The following is an 18,764-nucleotide window of genomic DNA, read 5'->3' as shown; positions in this document are numbered from 1 at the left end:
TCACAATAAAAAGTAATATTTTTTCATGGATGACCCAAATAAGAGATTTCTCTCACAAAATACGACCCGGGAGACCGTCTCACACAAGTTTTTGCCTAAATATTTTTTTGTGAGAAATTTAGATAATATATTAAAACTTAAAACTATGAAAATGGTTTTGTTTAATAAATTTATATGTTATAGATGATATGATAATTTAAAATTCAAAAAAAATGATAAAAATAAAAAAATAATTTGTTAAGATATGTTAGATACAAATGATATGCATATTAACAAAAATAAGTTTTAAAACTTTTTATTAAATAATAAAATATAATTTTTATAATTCGAGAACATAATATAAAAACAAAATTAATTTTTATAAACTTTTCAACATAAAATACATGAATTAAATTTCCCCCAAACAAGATTCCCGTAAATTTCGTAGATTTTAATTTATATATCAAAATTTAATATAATCTTTTATTGTTTTTATAATTATATTTTGATATTTATTTAAATATAAATCAAATAAAGTATAAAAAATATTGAACAGTGTAGCAGTGTACTAGTTGCCTTCTAAGCGGCGTCGTTGGAATTAACTGTATTTTCAGACAAACGCATATATATATATTTTGTGAGTAAGAGAAATTTTTGGGAAAGCTAGTGGTTGATTGATCAACGGCGAGTTGCCCATGAGCAAGCCCAAGGAGCGCACTCTGCAAGACATCTGCCATGCCTCTTCGACTCCTCCTCAGCCCAAGGTATGCCATTAGGGTTCCCTTTTGCTGCACGTTTGATTTTCGGTATATTGAGGCAAAGCCTGATTTTTGTCTGCATTTTCTACATGTCATGTGTGGGCAGACACGCTGCTGTCGTTCAATGATATCATCTTTTCCTCTGTCTGCTGCCTTCGCTAGCCCTTTTTTTTAATTATTTTTTAAACCCACTGAAACCTACACAAGAATGAGGAAATTCAGAATGATTGCTCGAATGACAAGTTTGTTATGGGGTTTGATAAGTTAGCCGGGATACTGTCACCTCTACTTTCTAATCTTGGTTCAATCTTCTGATTGATTAATGTTGGATTCATAAGGAACGCTGTCCGCTTTTCTATATTATTGTTTTCTCGTACGATTTTAAGCCTGAACCGCACTGTCCAGGATTGATTTTCTCTCTCCGAAACCCGTATCATTGAATAAACCTAATGTTCTTCAAATCTTTGGAAGGAGCGTAGCAGCTAAACAGTAATAAAGTCTCTCTGTGCAAGAACTGATTGTTGTTATGCTTAAATGCATTGTTCTATACCATGCAATATGCATTCTGGTGTGGTGACTAAAGCACGTATGTTGAGAAAATTATTCTCTTTTGAAGATGTGAATGTTGGGATTATTGTTATTCAGTTGTCATTTGATGACTTTTTTCCTGGCACTGCCCACCTTCCTACGATCCTATTTCTACCACCAGTTGTTTTAAATTGAATGGCTAAATAGAAGAGAGCGAGATCACCAAATAGTTGGTGTTCATCCTATTAATAAGTGAAATGATGCTGAAGAAATAAATTTACTTATGAACATATTTATTCACATTTACTAAAGATTAAACGAGTGTTCATTATTGTGTTGGAGCCTGAGATCACAACTGGCTCATAATTTAGTAGAAATGTGGGAAAAGGCAGATAGATTACTGTATTTTAAGACCCATGTCAACTTTAGATTTTTTCTTGATGGTGCTGATAATTTGGCTTATTGGAGAATGTGCAGATTTCGAATGTGCCTTACAAATGATCTATTTTCTATTCCATTCTTTTGGGGAAATCAAGGGTGTATCTTTTGCCTCAGATCTCAATTTGTAATTATTTATGGCCTTTGCTGTTGCTGGTGTATTGTAGTACACCTGTTGATACTTTTTATGTCCTTTATTCATAAGATGGTGAGGAAATGTGTTGAACTGATTTGCATATGTATCTTATAATTGAAGCTGGTATGAGCTCAAATGCCTGTATTAAAATGCCTCACCCTACCCTTTCTTTTATATCATATATCACTCAAACTTATTCTGGATTGTAATTGATCTCCCCGTTGCTTAAAAAAGCAACATGCCAAGCCACTCTCCTGTTTCCAGTGATCACAGGTTATTGCATTATTGTCAGTCCCATCTAATCCTATTGATCTATTCATCACTCTTGTACATTCGTTTTTTTTTTCTCTAGGTGGCGTCTCAAATTCAGAAAGGATTTGACTGTTTTTCAGATAGAAGTCAAAATGTTGACTACAGGGGGAAATCCGGGAAGTGCGACATGTGCTCTGCTCCTTGCTCATCTTGCTTTCATATGAATCAAGTTCACATGAAGTCAACGGAAGAGTCTGCTGGAGAAACCTGTGCAGAAAACATTGTAGCTGACAACGAAATGAGCACTGTGGACACTATGATCTCAACTTCTGATTCCTCTGAAAATGCTGTATGTAAAGCATTCTCAAGGACTTCTGATGCATCTGCGTCTAATGAAATGGTGGTGCATTCAAAATTTGAGGCTCAAAAAATTTCAGATGATTGTTTGTCATGTGACAGCGGCATTAATGAAGCCACCCAAGTGTTCACTTTTCACAACAGAAAAGTAGACAACACAAATCTACCCTGGTCTTCAGTATTCACCAGTCGTGCACCTGTTCACGGGTATGGATATACAATTGATTGTCAGGCCCTCTCCGAACATGGAAATAATAAATCTGAAGTCGAACATTCTACAGCAAATCATAGTAGACTAAGCAAAATTATCGGAGAATTTTACCATGAATTGCCCTCTGGTGGTTTGCCAATGGGATTATCTTCACGACATCCAGGTTTTTCTGAGACTCTTGACTCAAAAAGCACGGATCATGGCACTGACTTACTGATGGTAAAGGATACTTCGACTTCAAAATATTCATTATGTGATAGAAACCTGAGGGACATGGAAAAAGATAAATGTTCTGCACGACATGGGGCACTTTCAGAGGTCTCTAGCGGACACCTGAATTATTTACTGACTGGAGATGTGGTGACTGATATTTGCGCTGATCTGCCTGCTAATGCTCTTAATTCTGCCGAGAAGAATGTGGATGCGGGGGTGGATATCCATCTTGTTGATGATACTGATGACTCTGATATGGTGGAGCAGGATGTAAGAATGTATTCTTGCTTATTTAGTAGGGGATTTTGCTATCATAGTTTAACAAACCTATCAAAATTTATTTCATGTGTCACATTCATTTTTAATCTCACTCCCATTTTCAATATTTCACATTTAAATTTGTTTGAAGGCCTGAAGCAGCTTGAGCATAACCTCTGTCCTATTATAGGTCTGATACCTCTACCCCCTGAATCATTATCAAAACAAAAAATATTCTTGATTTCTTTTTGACTTCGAATAGAGCAGTATATTAATGTTAAACGCCCTAGTTACAGTTATGGCCACTTGTTTATATGTTTTGATGAATAATATTATCTTTTTCTTGACATTTTCATACTTGAATCCGTGGGGTTAGGATAATAAGTGATTACCTACATGGCTACATGAGATATTATCAATATTACATTTCTTGACTAATTTCACTGCTACAACCTGATTTTGCTTTATTATTATTTTTATTTTGAAATTAAATTTTTTATTAGCAATTAAGGTTTGATGAACACGTGGATCTTATAAGTGTGACAATGCTTGTGACTATTGTTACCCTCAATTGATGCACGATCCGATAAATACATTTTTGGAATTATCACGATGAGTGCACCTATATAAATATTTGCATTATCAAACTCTTGGTTCGGAAAGAATACCTCAAATTGTTTACGAGCAAGTTTCTTCATCTTCTATGATTGTTTTTTTCCAAAATCATATTATATGACTGTTGGAGAACAATAATTTTCCCGGGTAAGATAATGATCAAAACGTTGGATTATTATACAATTTAAAAAACTTGAGTTACACTGTTATTATTAGTTATAGATTTTGATAAAATGACCGACATACGATTTTACAATTTGTATAAGAGGTAAGGTTACACGTTCGATTATCAAAGAGTTCAATTATGAGATGAACATTTTTGAGGAGTAACAAATATCTTTGCTAGGATAGCAATCGAAACGTGGTTCTTTGGCTGATATACAGTTTAAAAAGATTTGAGCTTTGTCATCACTATTAGCTATAACTTTTAGTAAAATGATAATTGCTCGATTCTATGATGGTTTTCCATTTAAGATCTCATTCGGTTACCGAATCGAACTCTTCATTAAAATTATTATTTTTGTTGAAATAGGTTAAAGTATGTGACATCTGTGGAGATGCAGGTCGGGAAGATTTGCTTGCTATATGTTGTAGGTGTATTGATGGTGCAGAACATACGTAAGCTTTAAAAGTTCTCTATCGTCTTTTTGTCGATGCTACATTATATTTGAATGCATGTGAAATAAGTACAATCTATTCGTCCGATCTCAGTTATTGCATGCGAGAAATGATGGCTAAAGTCCCTGAAGGTGACTGGCTGTGTGAAGAATGCAAATCCAGGGAGCAGACGAGAGGTCAGAGGAGAGATAAAATTGGAAGGGTAGATGGTAACGAGAAAAATAACTCCTTTGGTCGATCAATTAGCGAACATGTAAATAGTGTTGATGTGGAGGGAAATAGAAGTAGAAGCAGTGTGAAAATTCCAGACAAAAGGCAAAGAGATGACGTTGATGCTGAAGTTTCTTCTATCATGAAGAAGCCGGCTGTTGAATCGATGGTTAGATTGCCAAAGTCCTCTTGGTCCGACAAAGCAGCTACCCTTTCTCGTGAAAATTCCTTAAAGAACCTGGACAAGGAAAGAGTGCAATCTTCTCACGATGGTCTGTCTTCTGATGCTGCCTCAGTTAACGATAATCCAAAGTTAGCACGGTCTGCTTCGGATATGCGAGTACATAATTTTAAAGGTTATATGCTATTTAGCACATTGTTTATCTAACATTGGCATTCCTGGAGTTTCCTTTTATTTCCTTAGTTTGTGTAAAGAAGTAGGTTTTGCTTCAATAAATAGTTTTAGTTTCTACATCACTCACCATCAGGATCAATCTTTTCAATCATGCAGGTGTTTTCTCTAGGTCTAATTCATTTACTTTTGTAAATTCAAAGCCAAAGGTCAAGCTCGTAGATCAAGTTCTTTGGCGGCAGAAATCAGTAAAGAAAGTTTCCCTTCATCAAATTAAGAATGGCGGTATCCGACCCATGGACAAATCTATGTTGTTCAAAGAAAAAAATTCAATTGGTTTTGAATCAAAAACAAAAATGCTATCTCCTAGAGTGTCTCACATACAGGATATTAAAAATTCAAAACAGCGGAACACATTTGAACGGCAGAGCTCTTTCAAATCAAAACATGCACCAACTAATTCAATTATACATACTTCAATGGGTCATGTCTCGAGAAGTGACACCCCAACTAATTACTTTGAGACAAGGTCTGTGCAACCTGATGGTAAATCGGCTGCATTATCGAGATCATATAGCCTTTCATCTCGAAATATTTCTGATTTACCCAGTTCTTTAGGTATGATTTGATCAAATGATGCAGGTTGATACCTCATACTGGTTTTGCCTTCTCAACATTTTTTGTGTTACTTTGGATCGTTTGTATTGGACAGGTGAATTTAAGAGGCCAGCGTTGTATGGGCGTAATGCGCACGGGGTTTTATCTACCAAGATAGTTAATAACATTGATAAAAATTCTAATCAAAGTAACTCAAAGGCAGATACATCCTCATGCTCAGGTGTTTCTGAAAGATCATCTTTCAATGCTGATGAAGACCAACATGATGGATCGTCTAGGCCCAGAGAGTCCTCTAATTCTGTCGAACCATTTAGAGAACAATCTGGAAGTTGCTCTAGGCCGTCATATGTGAACTCTTCATGGGACAAAAACAATAACCTGAAAACTGCTATCCAGGCTGCAATGTTGAGAAAGCCTGGAGTATACCAAAAGTATAGGCCTGATGATGCATCAATGACAAATATGGGCTGCGATATAGCTTCTAAAGATCATTTATCAAGTTCTGCTGTAAGGAGAATTGAGTCTTCTGCTGCAGGGGTTGCTGATAAGTATACACTGTCACAAAATTTGTCCACGGAAACTCCTGGATGGGAACAACTCAACAATACAAAGCATTTTCCATCAGAACCTGTAAAAGCTTCTTCTGGAGGAGATGACACCCAGATATTGTTGGAAAGGATCCCTTCCTTGAGGGATATGTTAAATAATGATGCTGCAGCGATGGCGTTATTTTCGAAATCCTTGGCCATCCCTAAACATGAATATATATGGCAGTAAGATCTTAGTTTTCTCCAAAAAAATTTCCAATTGACTTTGTCTACATTCTAGTTTTGTGCTCTCAGACATTAATCTCCAAATGCAGAGGAAGTTTTGATATTTACCGAAGTGGTAAAATGTTTGTCTCCTGGGATGGAATCCAAGCCCACTTGTCTATAAGTACATCACCTAAAGCTGTGGATGCAGTAAAGAACTTTAAAAACAGAATTCTTCTGTATGAAGTGCCTCGCTTGAGCACGTGGCCTATTCAGTTTCAGGAACGTGGGGTTGTAGAGGATAACATAGCCCTTTTCTTTTTTGCCAAAGATCTTGAGAGGTAATTTCTTATTTTTTTCTCACTTCATTGATTGGTATATTTTTATATTAATGTGATGGTTCTTGCAATCAATTTTCTACAATTTGAAAGTGGCCATGTCATCCTACAGTTACAACAAGATCTACAAAGTTTGGCTGGAGAATATAATGAAGAATGACCTCGCTCTCAAAGGGAATGTAAATGGTGTTGAGCTCCTAATATTTCCTTCCAATCAGCTTCTAGAAAATTCCCAGCGTAATTTGAACTTTGTTTAATCTTGTAATCAGATTAATTTTCCCCTTATTTCTATAAAGTGGATAAATAATGTCTCCATTTCTGCTTGCATTGAACACTTTGTAAAATTGCTGTTGAGAGTTTGTCATTGTTATTGGTCATAAAGGGGAGACTTTTCATGTTGTGTGCGGTTATACCGAAAACCAACCTTACAGGTTCATGCTTTTCAGAAAGCACGTGCCCATTTTAGAACATCTATTAGAGATTCGATGTTAATTAAAATCAGGCATGTCATGTTGGCTGGCTTCAAGAAACAAAAGTAGCTTTTCTGTGTTCCTATGTATAAGCAAATGAACTTTGACGAGGTTGTAAATTCCAGAATTCTTGCATCCAAGATAGGATACAATATTCTTGATATCATCTATCTGCAGGGTGGAATATGTTATTCTTCTTATGGGGTGTGTTCAGAGGAAAGATGGAAAGTCACTTGGAACATATGCCTGAGAATAGGTGTTCACTTAGTCCTCGTGCTCGAGATTTACCTGCATGTGGTGCTCTATCCCCTGATCCTAAGCTGCATGCTTCCGTAGAGTTTTGTAGTTTATCGTCGTATGGAGCGAGCGACGGAGATTGTGATGCCAGAGTATCTTCTGTTGATTGTTTGGATGGTGGACCGAATTCCAGTTCCTCTACTGCAGCAAGAAGTTTTAGTGCAAAACAATGTCGAGAACTCAGGGATACTTGTCCGGTATTTGTCTTTTCTGTTTATGTATGCAGAAATTTCTTCATCACATATAGGTTTTTTGAATTGTTTGTTTGTTTTCGTAAGCCTTAATGAAGCAAGTACGGGACAGTTTTTATGGTTTGCTTTGATATTGTCTTCTTGTTCTGGAGTATAGATCTATGTAGCATCTTGTTATTAAGTTCAACTCACTGCTGATATTTACATATACATAATTTAATAGGAAAAAGGCATCAATTCGAGCAGTGAACCTCTCCAGGGTAGGTCGACTATCAATGATTCTGTAAGGAAGCAAATGTCAATGCAATTCGATGCTCCTCTCAGGAGCCAACATTCATCGTATCATTTTGACAAATCTCTAGATAGTGTTCTCGATATATCTGCAGAGAAAGGCTTAGAGGAGGCGACTGTGTTGGATAAATTCAGGGTGGATGCCAAATATGATGCAGAACGTAATCAACTGTATCGAGCACTTGGAAAGGTAAGTATAAGCAAATTAAATTTGACTGATCTTGTTGAATTCTTGCAATGATAAATAGTTCTTGTATTGACTATTTTCATATTTTGCCTCACAGATGAATCTTCATGTTGCTTCTGGCTCCCATGAAGTGGAGAATCAACACCATGAAGCTTGTAATGAGACAGTCATACCAGAGCATTCAGAAAATGCCGGAAGACATTTCTTCCCTATGGAGCAATCCAGGCCTTGGGAAGCACGTTCGTCAGAACAAAACGTGCTTCATGATAGATTACTGGATCTGGAGCTTGCTTTAGGGGCCGCCGAAAGAAAACAAAAGACTCGAGCCACGCAACCAGAGGAGTATATTCTTGATGAAGCAGCACTCAAAGAAGAGGATGATGTACCATCAGCTCTGTCCCTTTCACTTTCATATAGACTTGCCAAGGAGGAATGAGCTAGAGTCCTGCTCGAAATATAGGGCGGCATAGGGATCACGCCAATGTCTCAAATTCCATCTTTTCCGACTTAGGATACAAGTAAAGCATGCCAGAAAAAGAAAGTCATTGGAACCCATCTGGGTGTTGAAGATACATGCGTACTTGAATCTGGCGTTGTGATTTTCCGATGGATTCTTGAAATAATACATCGAAAAATTTGGAGGGTATGCCTATAAAATGCCAAATCCCACCAATCCTCCTGATGGTTGCGAGTAGTATATGTAAATATTATCCTCATTTGGACTATCTTGGAGTAAAATCTTTCCACTTTCGTCTGTGAAATTATTGGTCGGTTGTCGTCTTAGTGCTTAAATAAATTACTGAAACTGAGTCGCCCGACAAGGGATAAAATAAGATATTTGCATTAATATTTTAAAATCAACGTCTCAATATTTCTACAAGAATAAACATACAGAATCTTTGAAAAACATTGAACTGTGAGCCGACAGTAGATGGTGGTGTAGTACGGAAGCCAAGTCTCTCATTCTCACCAGAAAAAAATCATCAAGTTTTAATATATTATTTTTATACAATATTTTCGTGGAGGAAATGATTAATGATTAGTTTGGTGTTTGGAGATCGAATTTGCAAGCTGTCTCACACATGAATTAATTAATTTCTTGTGTCAGTTCCGAACAAAAAGATCTACCTAAGCACTGTATTATTGAATAATTCATGTTATAGATTATATTAAAATTCATATAAATTTCGATTAATTTTATCATATTGAAATGATATATTAAATCTTAAATATATATATTTTATTTATGTATACATTAATAATATATAATAGATTGAATTTCAAATAACATATTTGTTGAGTGAAATTGAAATTCATCACTGTTAACATTAAATATTATATAAACATGTAAGATGTAGATTTAAATCTTATGGTTTTATTTATCTAAATAACAAAAATATATTTGAACAAATCTGAAATTCATCAATCCAAATATAATCTTAGCCATTTTTTGTATTTTATATCCAAAGGAACCGTAAACGATTAGTCTTGCATATACAATTCGACCTATGTTATTCCTATTTCAATTTATATTGCTCACATTTCATTTGATGTTTAAAATTAATTATTAAAGTGGAATTTGTGTAACACAAAGTAGATGTAATTAAAATCACCCATGTAATTATTTTCTAACATGTTTAAATTTATTTATTAATTATTTATATATATATGTATATATATTTCATGAGACATTACTATTTTTAACACATACATGCTCTTTATGTGATTTCTAAGTATATTTTAAAATAGATAAAATTTCCCTTTATTATTTTATCAAGATTAACAACCCCTGAACATTCCAAAAAAATTCAAATGAGTCAATCGTGCCAATTTTCCAAATTCTCTTTTTCTCATATAATAAATAAATAAATAAATATATAAAATATTTTTGAGAATATATATTTTTTTAATATTTTCGAGGATGACGTCATAAAATTTCTTAACTTTATGCATATGAAAGCCAAAGAAGAAATATTCACAGGTCTCCTGCCTCTGACAGCGTCTTCCTTTTCTCTTTTCCAAAAACAGATAATTGTCAGGGGCAATCCTGTAAATTCAACGATGAAATCATCGTGCTTGAAAGCGGAGATTGAAGAAGCGGAGAAATGAGTTCATTTCTTCTGTAAAAAGCTGTTCACTTTGATTAACTTCAATTCTGTCTCTCTCTTTTCTCTGCTATTTGTATTCAGAGTAACTAATTCACTGTAAATTAACGGCAGATAGATCCAGATACATTGGATCCATGTATACATATAGGACAATGTCCGCATTTCAGCGAAGACCCATCTTCATTTGAAGCCGATTTAAGCGCCTCTTTTCTGCAACATCTTCTACTTTTTTCATTATATAGACCATGTCTTCCAAATCCAAGTAAGTCTTGTCTTGTTTTTATGTGATGTTATATGTGTGGATCTGACTTGGGTCTGTTTCTTTTTCAGTTTATCTAGTCTAATTGGCTTCAGGTGTTGTGGCGATGCATTGTCGTATTGTATTTCTCCTGTTTCTTGAATTTGATGACCAGAGTTTTTTAAGTGTACATTGGAATTGATGATCGATCTTTTATTTAGTTTAAGTCTATTGGGACTGGTTATGTCGTGTTGATTCATTCAGCAATGTCCTGGATCCTCACCTTTTGTGGATTGCGATTTCGTTGTAGCTTTTTCCTCATTGCTTTGTCATATACTTCACCTGAATTCTTTACGTCATCAGTTAATATCTTTGCCAAAATTCTTTCTCTGGGTTCGCTTGGTTCCAGTGCCTTGTTACAGATGCATTTGTAGATTTGGCAGTGAAGAATGACATGATTATTGAGGTGGTTTTCTGCTTGTACAGATCTACGTTATCGGAAACTCCAAACAGTAAGGTATCACTAGCTTCCCCTCGGATCAGCAGGTCAACAAGCAAAGGAGTGGCTAAATCTGATGCCGATTCGGCGTCTCCTCTACAGAGTGCTCGCCTTTCAGTTGATCGTTCTCCAAGATCTATTACATCCAAGCCTCCAATAGAACGGCGGTCTACCAAGCTTGGTGTTGGTGTTGGTGTTAATCCCCCTGATGTAAGTTTTAGTAGCTTATTATTTAGTTATTTGTTTGAAAATAACATTGTTGCTAATTATAAGTGAATTACATCAACATAAATCATTTGCAGAGGTGAGGCATGGTGTGTTATTATCTTATGCTAATTTTTTACATTCAGAAGAAGACAAGTAGGTTGTCGAAGCCATCAGAACTTCAATCAGAATTAAGCCTAGCTCAGGAGGATCTTAAGAAGGCCAAGGAGACGATAGATTTACTCGAGAAAGAGAAGGAAATTTTTTTAGACGAACTGAAAGAATCCCACAAGTTGGCCGATGAAGCGAATGACAAGCTTAGGGAAGCTTTTTTGGCTCAAAAGAGAGCGGAAGAAAATTCTGAGATTGAAAAGTTTCGAGCAATTGAGATGGAGCAGGCAGGTATTGAAGCGGCTCAGAAGAAGGAAGATGAATGGCAGAAAGTGCTTGAAGCTATTAGAAATCAGCATGCCTTGGATGTGGCTGCCCTTCTATCTGCATCTGAAGAACTACATAAAGTGAAGAAAGAACTCGATATGGCAGGTGATGCAAAAAACAAGGCACTTGGGCATGCAGAAGATGCAACAAAAATAGCACAGAGTCACGCAGATAAAGTTGAAGCTCTTTCAACCGAGTTGGTCCACTTGAAATCTTTGCTCGACTTAAAGCCCAAAATGGAGGTCAACGAGAATGATAAATTCGTGACAGAATTGAGTATGGTGGTGGCTTCTCTGAGACAAGAAGTCAAGAAGGTGAAGATCTTTGAGGAGAAATTGGAAGAGAGGGAGGCTGCCTTAGAGCATCTTAGTGTTTATCTGGAGGCTGCAAAAATGGCTGAATCTTATGCGCATAATTTGGTGGAGGAGTTGCACTACAGAGTTGAGGAATTATCTGCTCAGGCGGAGCAAGCAAAGAGATTGGAGAGATCTGCCTCGGAATCTCTGGAATTTGTCATGAAACAACTTGAAGTAAGTAATGATTCTCTGCAAGATTCTCAGACTGAAATCTCTTCACTTAGAGAGAAGGTGGGCTTATTGGAATTCTCTATTAGAAGGCAGAAACTGGATCTTGAGGAATCAGAACGTCGGCTTGAACTGGTTAAAGAAGAAGCTTCGGTGATGACAAAGAAGGTTGAATCTATACAATTTGAGCTTGAATCTTTAAAAGAAGAGAAAATCCAGGCCTTGAGCAATGAGAAACTCGCAGCTGATAGTGTCCAGACTCTATTGGAAGAAAAGCATGAGCTGATTAATGAGTTGGAGAATTCCAGAGACGAAGATGAGAAAACCAAGAAGGCATTGGAAAGTTTAGCATCGGCTTTACATGAAGTTTCTGCAGAAGCTAGATATGCCAAAGAAAAACTGTTGTCTGTTGAAGTCGAGCGTGAAAACTATGGAACTGAAATAGAACATCTAAAGATGGCCCTTAAAGCAACAAATGAGAAGTGTGAAAGCATGCTAAATGATGCAAAACAAGAGATTGATATTCTAAAAAATGTGATCAAACAGTCCAAGAGTGATCACCAGAAATTAACTGCTGAGTGGGAGCAGAAGGAGCTTCATTGGACGAACAGTGCGAAGAAATCTGTAGAAGACAACTCTTCAATGAAAGGTGAAATAAACAGGCTAGTTAATTTGCTAAAAATGGCTGAGGTAGAAGTTTGTGCGGTAAAGGAGGAAGAAGAGCGTTGGAAAGATACTTTCAAGGAAGCTGAATCCGAGATAATTTCCCTGAAGGATGTCCTTGGTCAGGCGAAGGATGAGAGCATGAAATTGAAAGAGGTTTTGATGGACAGGGAAAATGAAATACAGAATATTCTGCAGAAGAACGAGGAACTACGAAATAGAGAAGCTTCTTCAGTGATAAAGGCTGAGGAGTTATCTAAGTTACTTGAAGAAGCTTTGGCCAGGGAACAAATTTCGGAAAATGGTGAGCTGACAGACAGTGAAAAAGATTATGACATGCTCCCGAAAGTAGTGGAATTTTTTGAACAAAATGGCACAGGAAATCTGAAGAAGCCAAATAAGAATTCAAATGACGAAGCTTCTGTCACAGAGAATTTGAACGGGAAACACATGGAAGATGACATGTCTGAAGAAGTCGATATTAAGATGTGGGAAAGCTGCAAGATTGATGAAAAAGACCTTTCTCCCGAGGGAGAAACGGAACTTGAAGCCTTTGAGGATGAACCAGACTCAAAAGCTGATGGGTATGATCAAGTCAATGGTCTATCCTCTTTATCAGAAAACCTTGACAATGGCGGAAGCTCGCTGTCAAAGCAGCAGAACCAAAAGAAGAAGAAGCCGTTGTTTCAAAAGTTTGGAGGTCTACTGAAGAAGAGGAGCCCTTCCAGCCACAAGTAGCATTCCAGCCAACCATGGCTGGATTCTACATCACCACCGGAATGTATAATCTAATTTTTATTTTGATTTTTACCATATTTTGTGACAGAGGTGTTCTAAATATGAGAAAGGTGTGAAGATTGCTTCATTATAGAAAAATTGTTTTGGCACAAACAGTGAATGCATGTGAGATTATTTTGTAACCTTGGGTTGTCGTGCCATTTTCTTTAAATTTTAGTGTAATATATGTTTTCCAACAAAATTAGACAAGTATATTCCATGACTTCTTTTTACATGTTTTCATAAACATATTGTCGTGCCATTATATTGATTTAGAACTTTGCTGTGCGTTCTGTGGATGACAACTGTTGCACAACCAGGTTTCATAGAAGTTTTTCTCCTTTTTGATTGATGGATCAAATATCGAGTAAATTTATCGGGAAATTGGACTTCAGTCTCCAGCCGTCGATTTTTTCTGTGTTCAGTCCCTGGGTACTTTTTTAGTACCACATTTCCACGTAAAGTGTACCACATTTTGTATGATATAGTACCACAATTTTGTGGGTATGGAGTGAACCCAAAGAAATATTTTGATTGGGGATTTTTCACCAACTTCCCTTAAATTTATACTTGATATCGTTTATTTTTAAGGATCATGCTCGTGTTGGGAGTTGGGACAAGTTAGATTAAAAAATATGACAGTCGAAGCCATTTGACTCAGTGCCACCATCCTCCATAGTGTCACAAATGTGAGAGACTCGGGAGAGTCAAGAAATATATATAACAAATTTCTTTCTTTTTTCATGAAAATTTACACACTTGCCAGGGGCGTAACCTAGGCCCATTTTTATCTGTAAAAATTAAAATTTATTTTTATGATTCAAATTGAATCCCAATAAAATTCTTATACACGTAATCACCGTTCCGACCAGATTCATAAGAAATAATATTTATTATTATTTTCACTTTGAATCGATATCACGAAATTTATTTAAGAATCAAGATTCAAGAAAGCCCTGGAGCAAGCAAACTTGTGTCGGAAGAAAAAGAAAGACTTGGAGAGTTGCAGAGCGAAGCAAAAATGATCTGGGTTGCGCTGATATGCGGCATAATTCTTTTCCTTTTGCTGAAGCCCTTCTTTTATGAAGAGGATAGTCTCTTGGATCTCGACACTTCCAACGCCAATGCTCTCTTCTCCGTCGCCAAAAGGTTCACCTTTTATTTCCTTCTGTTTTCTATGTTCTATTACGTGGAAACTACACTTTATGATATCTGTGTTCCATAGGTTGGAAAAGCTGTATCGTGGAAGCAGAGTCTACCTTGGGCTCCAAATTCCAGACCCTAATTCCGCTTCTCGTCAGAATATTGATCTTGTTCTTGTCACGGATGAGTAATCGACCTTTCCCCTTAAAATGTTTTTTTTTTATATCTTGTATCTTCTATTGCTATGTTGAGAAAATTTATTTTAACTTTCGCTGCTTGTAGTTTTATTGGATTTTTGAGAAGTGCTGAAAATTTGAAGGGTTGATGATTAACGGTCACGTTTTTATGGGTTCTGTGTTGCTTTGCTTGTGATGATCTGCAGAGAGGCGGTGGTGATTTCTGTAAAGAATGTATCGGGATTTATCTCCGTGGATAAGGATGGCAATTGGGTTTGCACCTCCGGCAAACACCGGAAAACCGAGCTTATTCCAAACCCTGTAAGTTACTTTCTGGTGCCTAGTTAAGAAATACTTTAGTAGAATCCACTTAGTAGTAGAACCCTTTTATTAGTGGTGAATCCAGAGTGAAACTTCCATTTTTTTAAGATCAATAAAGCGAAATTCATTTTCTCTGTTTGATGATGATCAACGCCTTGACCGCGCATCCTGCCTTTGAGTGCTTTAAATATTTTTTCCTGTGGTTTGAGCAAAATTCTCACATGACAGCTATAACAAGGTTTTACCGTAAATACATTTTATTTATCAAATATTATTTTTGCTTTCACAAAAAGAAGTTTGCTTCAGCTGAGATATCTAAACTAACCATTAGGGTAGATTTGGTGTGGAAGCAATTTGATTTAATGGAGTTTTTCTCTCTTCTCTGTGTTATTCTTCCCATTTAAGTCATGAATCTGTCAAGTGATTAAAACTGGTAAAGATGTCATGGATGTTCACGACATGTTCTACCAATTAAGATGAAGCAAACAGAGCATCTCCGTGATACTTCTTATATTTGTGGAAAAACTTGCATCTTGAAGGAGTTTCTTTTAAGGTAATTATTATGCCTAAAAGACATGAATACTTTTGTGATGCTATAATCACGTTTGATATTATCAAGATTATAATAGTTATGCATGTTAAGTTATGCTCTGATGTAATTGTAGTGATTTTCTCCAAATGTTGTCTCTCAAAGATGTTTTTCGATCTATATGAAGTGGTGATGATTATGAAATCAAATGATAAGATTGTTGGACAATTGAACATAACTGGTCCTTATGGGAAGCTCTCTTCTTACCATTCAAATTTAAATTGGTTTTCTGGTATTGGTATTTATTTATTTTTACTCTGCTATCTTTTGATGCCCATTTACTCTTCTTTTATGATTTATCTTTGAGACCTTATATTGATGTCTTATGTCACTGCAACTTAGGTAGCTGAGAGCAAACAATTAGTTTCTATCTTAGAAGAATATCTTGAGCAAAGGGGAGTTGCTCTTCCTGAAGAATATCTATGTTTTAAAGTCATTTGCCCAAATCCAAATTTCCGGTAAGGATTCTATCTTTTCCTGCTTTTGCTGTGTTTGCAGTATAAGAGTCAATGTTTTTAATTTGTTCTCCTCTGCCTCCCTCACGTAGACTGGAGTTGGATTATTCTTGGATGTTTTATATGATGTATCCATGTGGTGTGTTTCCGTTCATATTTATGCAATATCACTGTGAAAAAGATTGTCTGATTGCTCTGCACCCTTGTTATATTGTATGTGCAAACTTTTGGAATAGTTGGTTGAGGCAAAGCTTCAGTGCATAGATATCAGGCACCATTTTAAATCTTATAGACATATTTATCAATGCTTATGAACTTCTCTCAGCTGACGTCAATACAGTAATTAATTATTGAGAATTTCTAGATGATCCTAGTTTCACAGTCGAGTATTTTCTAGGAACTTGAGTTTGTGACTATTTTTTGAGCTGTATTATTAAATTGGAATGCTCGTGCACGTTACTGATGATACACATGGAAAGGCCTGGTGAAAATGACTTCGGGCTTTGCATGTTTTTAGCTATGCCAAAGCAGTAGGTCTAAGTGAAACTGTTTCTACTTATTCTTTAACTCTATAAATTTATCCTTCGTTATTATTGATCATTTTCCTTTATTTCCCATGTTTTCAAATCTTGATATTCTTCTTGCAGTTCCATTCGTTCAGACAGTTTTCCTCCCGAGATTATTACTTATGATCAGTGGACGCAACTCAAACCCGAGCAAAAAGATGCGAGCTCTGGATGGCTAAAAGGTGCATTTCTGGGAGGAAAGAAGAAAAACCAAGAGTCGTTTAGTGAGAAGATTAACTCGGTGCTCAGCACTGCTCCGGTTTTGGATAGGTCCGTGGCAGTATGATTTCTGTTATATATTACCGTTTAAGATTGATATTACTTCCTAATTATCGACCAGAATGTAAGATGAGGAAGAAGTATTTGCTGGTTCCAGGAAAATGCTAGTGGATAACCAATTAGTCAGTGCTAAAGAAGTTAATTTCTTGTGTTCATATCATGGAGCCTTTTAAAAAAACATCAAGGATCATGTCGCGTTTAGTTGTGCACCTTCACTTCTAAATATCCTGGAAGAAAATTCTAGTTAATTTATTAGAGGTTATTGAGTTCAAAGATAAAGATCACCTGAAGAATATGTAGAATGGGAGCTATAGTAATTTAAGCACGAGGAATGCTTTTGTGCTATGCTACTGTGTTTGCAATTGCATGTTTCTAGCATTTTCCTCGATATTCTATTGTTATTGTTCGTTCTGGATTAAATCCTAACACTAGTCTACCTGTTTTTATTTCATGTGGACATTTTAATTTGTTAAATTCACTATGTCTACATGTATTTCGCTATAATTGATTCTAAAAGTCACTCCAATGAAATTCAGATTAGAGCTTAAGGGGAACAAATATATTCTTGGTGAGTTTCTTGAATTCAAAGGAAAACGAGATGATATTCACGCGTTAAGAGAGATCAAGAGATCTAAAGTCGGTCACCTTACTGTCCAGAAGATAAGCATGTTCGGTTTTGGTAAGAAATGAATGATTCAAGTACTTTACCGCGAAAGTGATCTTATTCATGCTTGTGGTTTAACAATTCACTTTGCAACTGATGCAGCCCATTCAACACTCCAACTTTTGTATGCACCTCGTGATTATCGTAGCGATGGACCTTCTTCGTCGTCACAGTGGAAAGAATTAACTGTCAGTTCAAGCATAGAAGTTGTATTTCAACCCCAGAACTCCACTAAAGTGCGCAAGTATAAGTTGTCTAAAGTTACTTCCATGTCACTCAGTGCCTGACTATAACCAGTAAACAGTTTTTAAGCTACAATCACTGTGTATAATACGCTTACCTTGATATCCATGCTAGATAGAAATGGGAGAGTTGATGATATTGCCGGTTGCCTCATTGTTCATGTGGTGAGATGATCGATTTAATATCTATTTCGTTTTCTTGAATGGATAGAATTTATATAATTTTTAAAAAAAGAGGTCTCTTGTGAGACGGCCTCACGAATCTTTATCTATGAGACGGGTCAATCTTACCGATATTCACAATAAAAATTAATAATCTTAACATAAAAAGTAATATTTAATAAGAGATCTGTCTCACAGATTATGATCCATGAGACCGTCTCATACAAGTTTTTGCTTTTTAAAAATTATTCATTTGATCATCCCAGTTTATGTCCCTGGATGAAGTTGCTTGCTAATGGTATCCAGTTTTTTCATGAGATATATTTAGTCTAAAATTCGTTTTCTAAACTTCCATGCCATAAATATCGCCTCACATATGTATAATAGTGATTTAGCAATTAAGCATATATATTGTTCTTTTACGTTTGATTCAAATTTTACAGTAATTCGAGTTAAAAAAATAGTTATATTATCTTTATTTTTTAAATTTATTATCAAATTTTTTTCCATCGAGTCAAGTGTGTGCTTGCTTAATTAGAAAGGATGACATATATTAGGAAACCATGAATGAAATATAAATTCGTTATAAAAGAATTTTATAGACAATAAAGTAAATATGTTAACGTTTCCTTGAAATTTTTAAATAA

The 18,764-nt window shown here is 35.8% G+C and overlaps 3 protein-coding genes and 1 long non-coding RNA gene across 8 annotated transcripts; 3 read left to right on the top strand and 1 right to left on the bottom strand.

Moving 5' to 3' along the window:
• Positions 1-548: 548 nt before the first annotated feature.
• Positions 549-8,830, top strand: LOC140977147 (ASI1-immunoprecipitated protein 2-like). Of its 4 annotated transcripts, none has more exons than XR_012175367.1 (12): positions 549-743; positions 2,192-3,142; positions 4,278-4,363; positions 4,457-4,929; positions 5,085-5,543; positions 5,638-6,316; positions 6,406-6,636; positions 6,746-6,870; positions 7,281-7,597; positions 7,815-7,874; positions 7,978-8,072; positions 8,167-8,371. XR_012175367.1 is itself a non-coding variant. In XM_073441742.1 (12 exons), the coding sequence occupies exons 1-12, from the start codon at positions 675-677 to the stop codon at positions 8,503-8,505; spliced, it is 3,861 nt and encodes a 1,286-aa protein (XP_073297843.1). In that variant the 5' UTR covers positions 550-674; the 3' UTR covers positions 8,506-8,830. The 4 variants fall into 4 exon arrangements, 3 of the variants coding, with proteins under 3 accessions (XP_073297843.1, XP_073297842.1, XP_073297844.1); XM_073441742.1 differs by having other exon boundaries at positions 550-743; positions 7,815-7,851; positions 8,167-8,830; XM_073441741.1 differs by having other exon boundaries at positions 550-743; positions 7,815-8,072; positions 8,167-8,830.
• LOC140977148 (uncharacterized) lies at positions 8,568-8,897 on the bottom strand. The gene is made up of 2 exons (XR_012175368.1): positions 8,696-8,897; positions 8,568-8,625 (listed from the first exon to the last, which is right to left on the bottom strand). It is a non-coding gene; the product is annotated as an uncharacterized lncRNA (long non-coding RNA).
• A 1,188-nt stretch (positions 8,898-10,085) lies between these two features.
• On the top strand, positions 10,086-13,755 carry LOC140977146 (WEB family protein At5g16730, chloroplastic-like). 2 transcript variants are annotated; one of them, XM_073441739.1, is made up of 4 exons: positions 10,086-10,178; positions 10,293-10,439; positions 10,902-11,124; positions 11,265-13,755. In XM_073441739.1, the coding sequence occupies exons 2-4, from the start codon at positions 10,423-10,425 to the stop codon at positions 13,479-13,481; spliced, it is 2,457 nt and encodes an 818-aa protein (XP_073297840.1). In that variant the 5' UTR covers positions 10,086-10,178; positions 10,293-10,422; the 3' UTR covers positions 13,482-13,755. The 2 variants fall into 2 exon arrangements, with proteins under 2 accessions (XP_073297840.1, XP_073297841.1); XM_073441740.1 differs by lacking the exon at positions 10,086-10,178 and having other exon boundaries at positions 10,185-10,439; positions 11,268-13,755.
• A 574-nt stretch (positions 13,756-14,329) lies between these two features.
• Positions 14,330-18,095, top strand: LOC140977144 (uncharacterized). The gene is made up of 7 exons (XM_073441738.1): positions 14,330-14,669; positions 14,746-14,850; positions 15,046-15,160; positions 16,092-16,207; positions 16,852-17,040; positions 17,586-17,728; positions 17,816-18,095. The coding sequence occupies exons 1-7, from the start codon at positions 14,542-14,544 to the stop codon at positions 17,998-18,000; spliced, it is 981 nt and encodes a 326-aa protein (XP_073297839.1). The 5' UTR covers positions 14,330-14,541; the 3' UTR covers positions 18,001-18,095.
• The last annotated feature ends 669 nt before the right edge of the window (positions 18,096-18,764 follow it).

Source organism: Primulina huaijiensis, chromosome 5 (genome assembly GCF_012295235.1).
Source record: "Primulina huaijiensis isolate GDHJ02 chromosome 5, ASM1229523v2, whole genome shotgun sequence".
Classification (NCBI taxonomy): domain Eukaryota; kingdom Viridiplantae; phylum Streptophyta; class Magnoliopsida; order Lamiales; family Gesneriaceae; genus Primulina; species Primulina huaijiensis.
Note: the sequence above shows the minus strand (reverse complement) of the source record. Positions and strands in the feature narration are given on the sequence as shown.

Bases quoted from the DNA above. Each gene is read 5' to 3' on its own strand.
- LOC140977144 (XM_073441738.1), top strand. From the start codon at position 14,542: ATGATCTGGGTTGCGCTGATATGCGGCATAATTCTTTTCCTTTTGCTG. The intron at 14,851-15,045 runs GTAATCGACCTT...GATGATCTGCAG, and splicing joins CTTGTTCTTGTCACGGATGA to AGAGGCGGTGGTGATTTCTG. The intron at 17,729-17,815 runs GTAAGAAATGAA...CAACTGATGCAG, and splicing joins GATAAGCATGTTCGGTTTTG to CCCATTCAACACTCCAACTT.
- LOC140977147 (XM_073441741.1), top strand. From the start codon at position 675: ATGAGCAAGCCCAAGGAGCGCACTCTGCAAGACATCTGCCATGCCTCT. The intron at 3,143-4,277 runs GTAAGAATGTAT...TTGTTGAAATAG, and splicing joins CTGATATGGTGGAGCAGGAT to GTTAAAGTATGTGACATCTG. The intron at 7,598-7,814 runs GTATTTGTCTTT...ATAATTTAATAG, and splicing joins AACTCAGGGATACTTGTCCG to GAAAAAGGCATCAATTCGAG.
- LOC140977146 (XM_073441739.1), top strand. The intron at 11,125-11,264 runs GTAAGTTTTAGT...TTTTACATTCAG, and splicing joins TTGGTGTTAATCCCCCTGAT to AAGAAGACAAGTAGGTTGTC.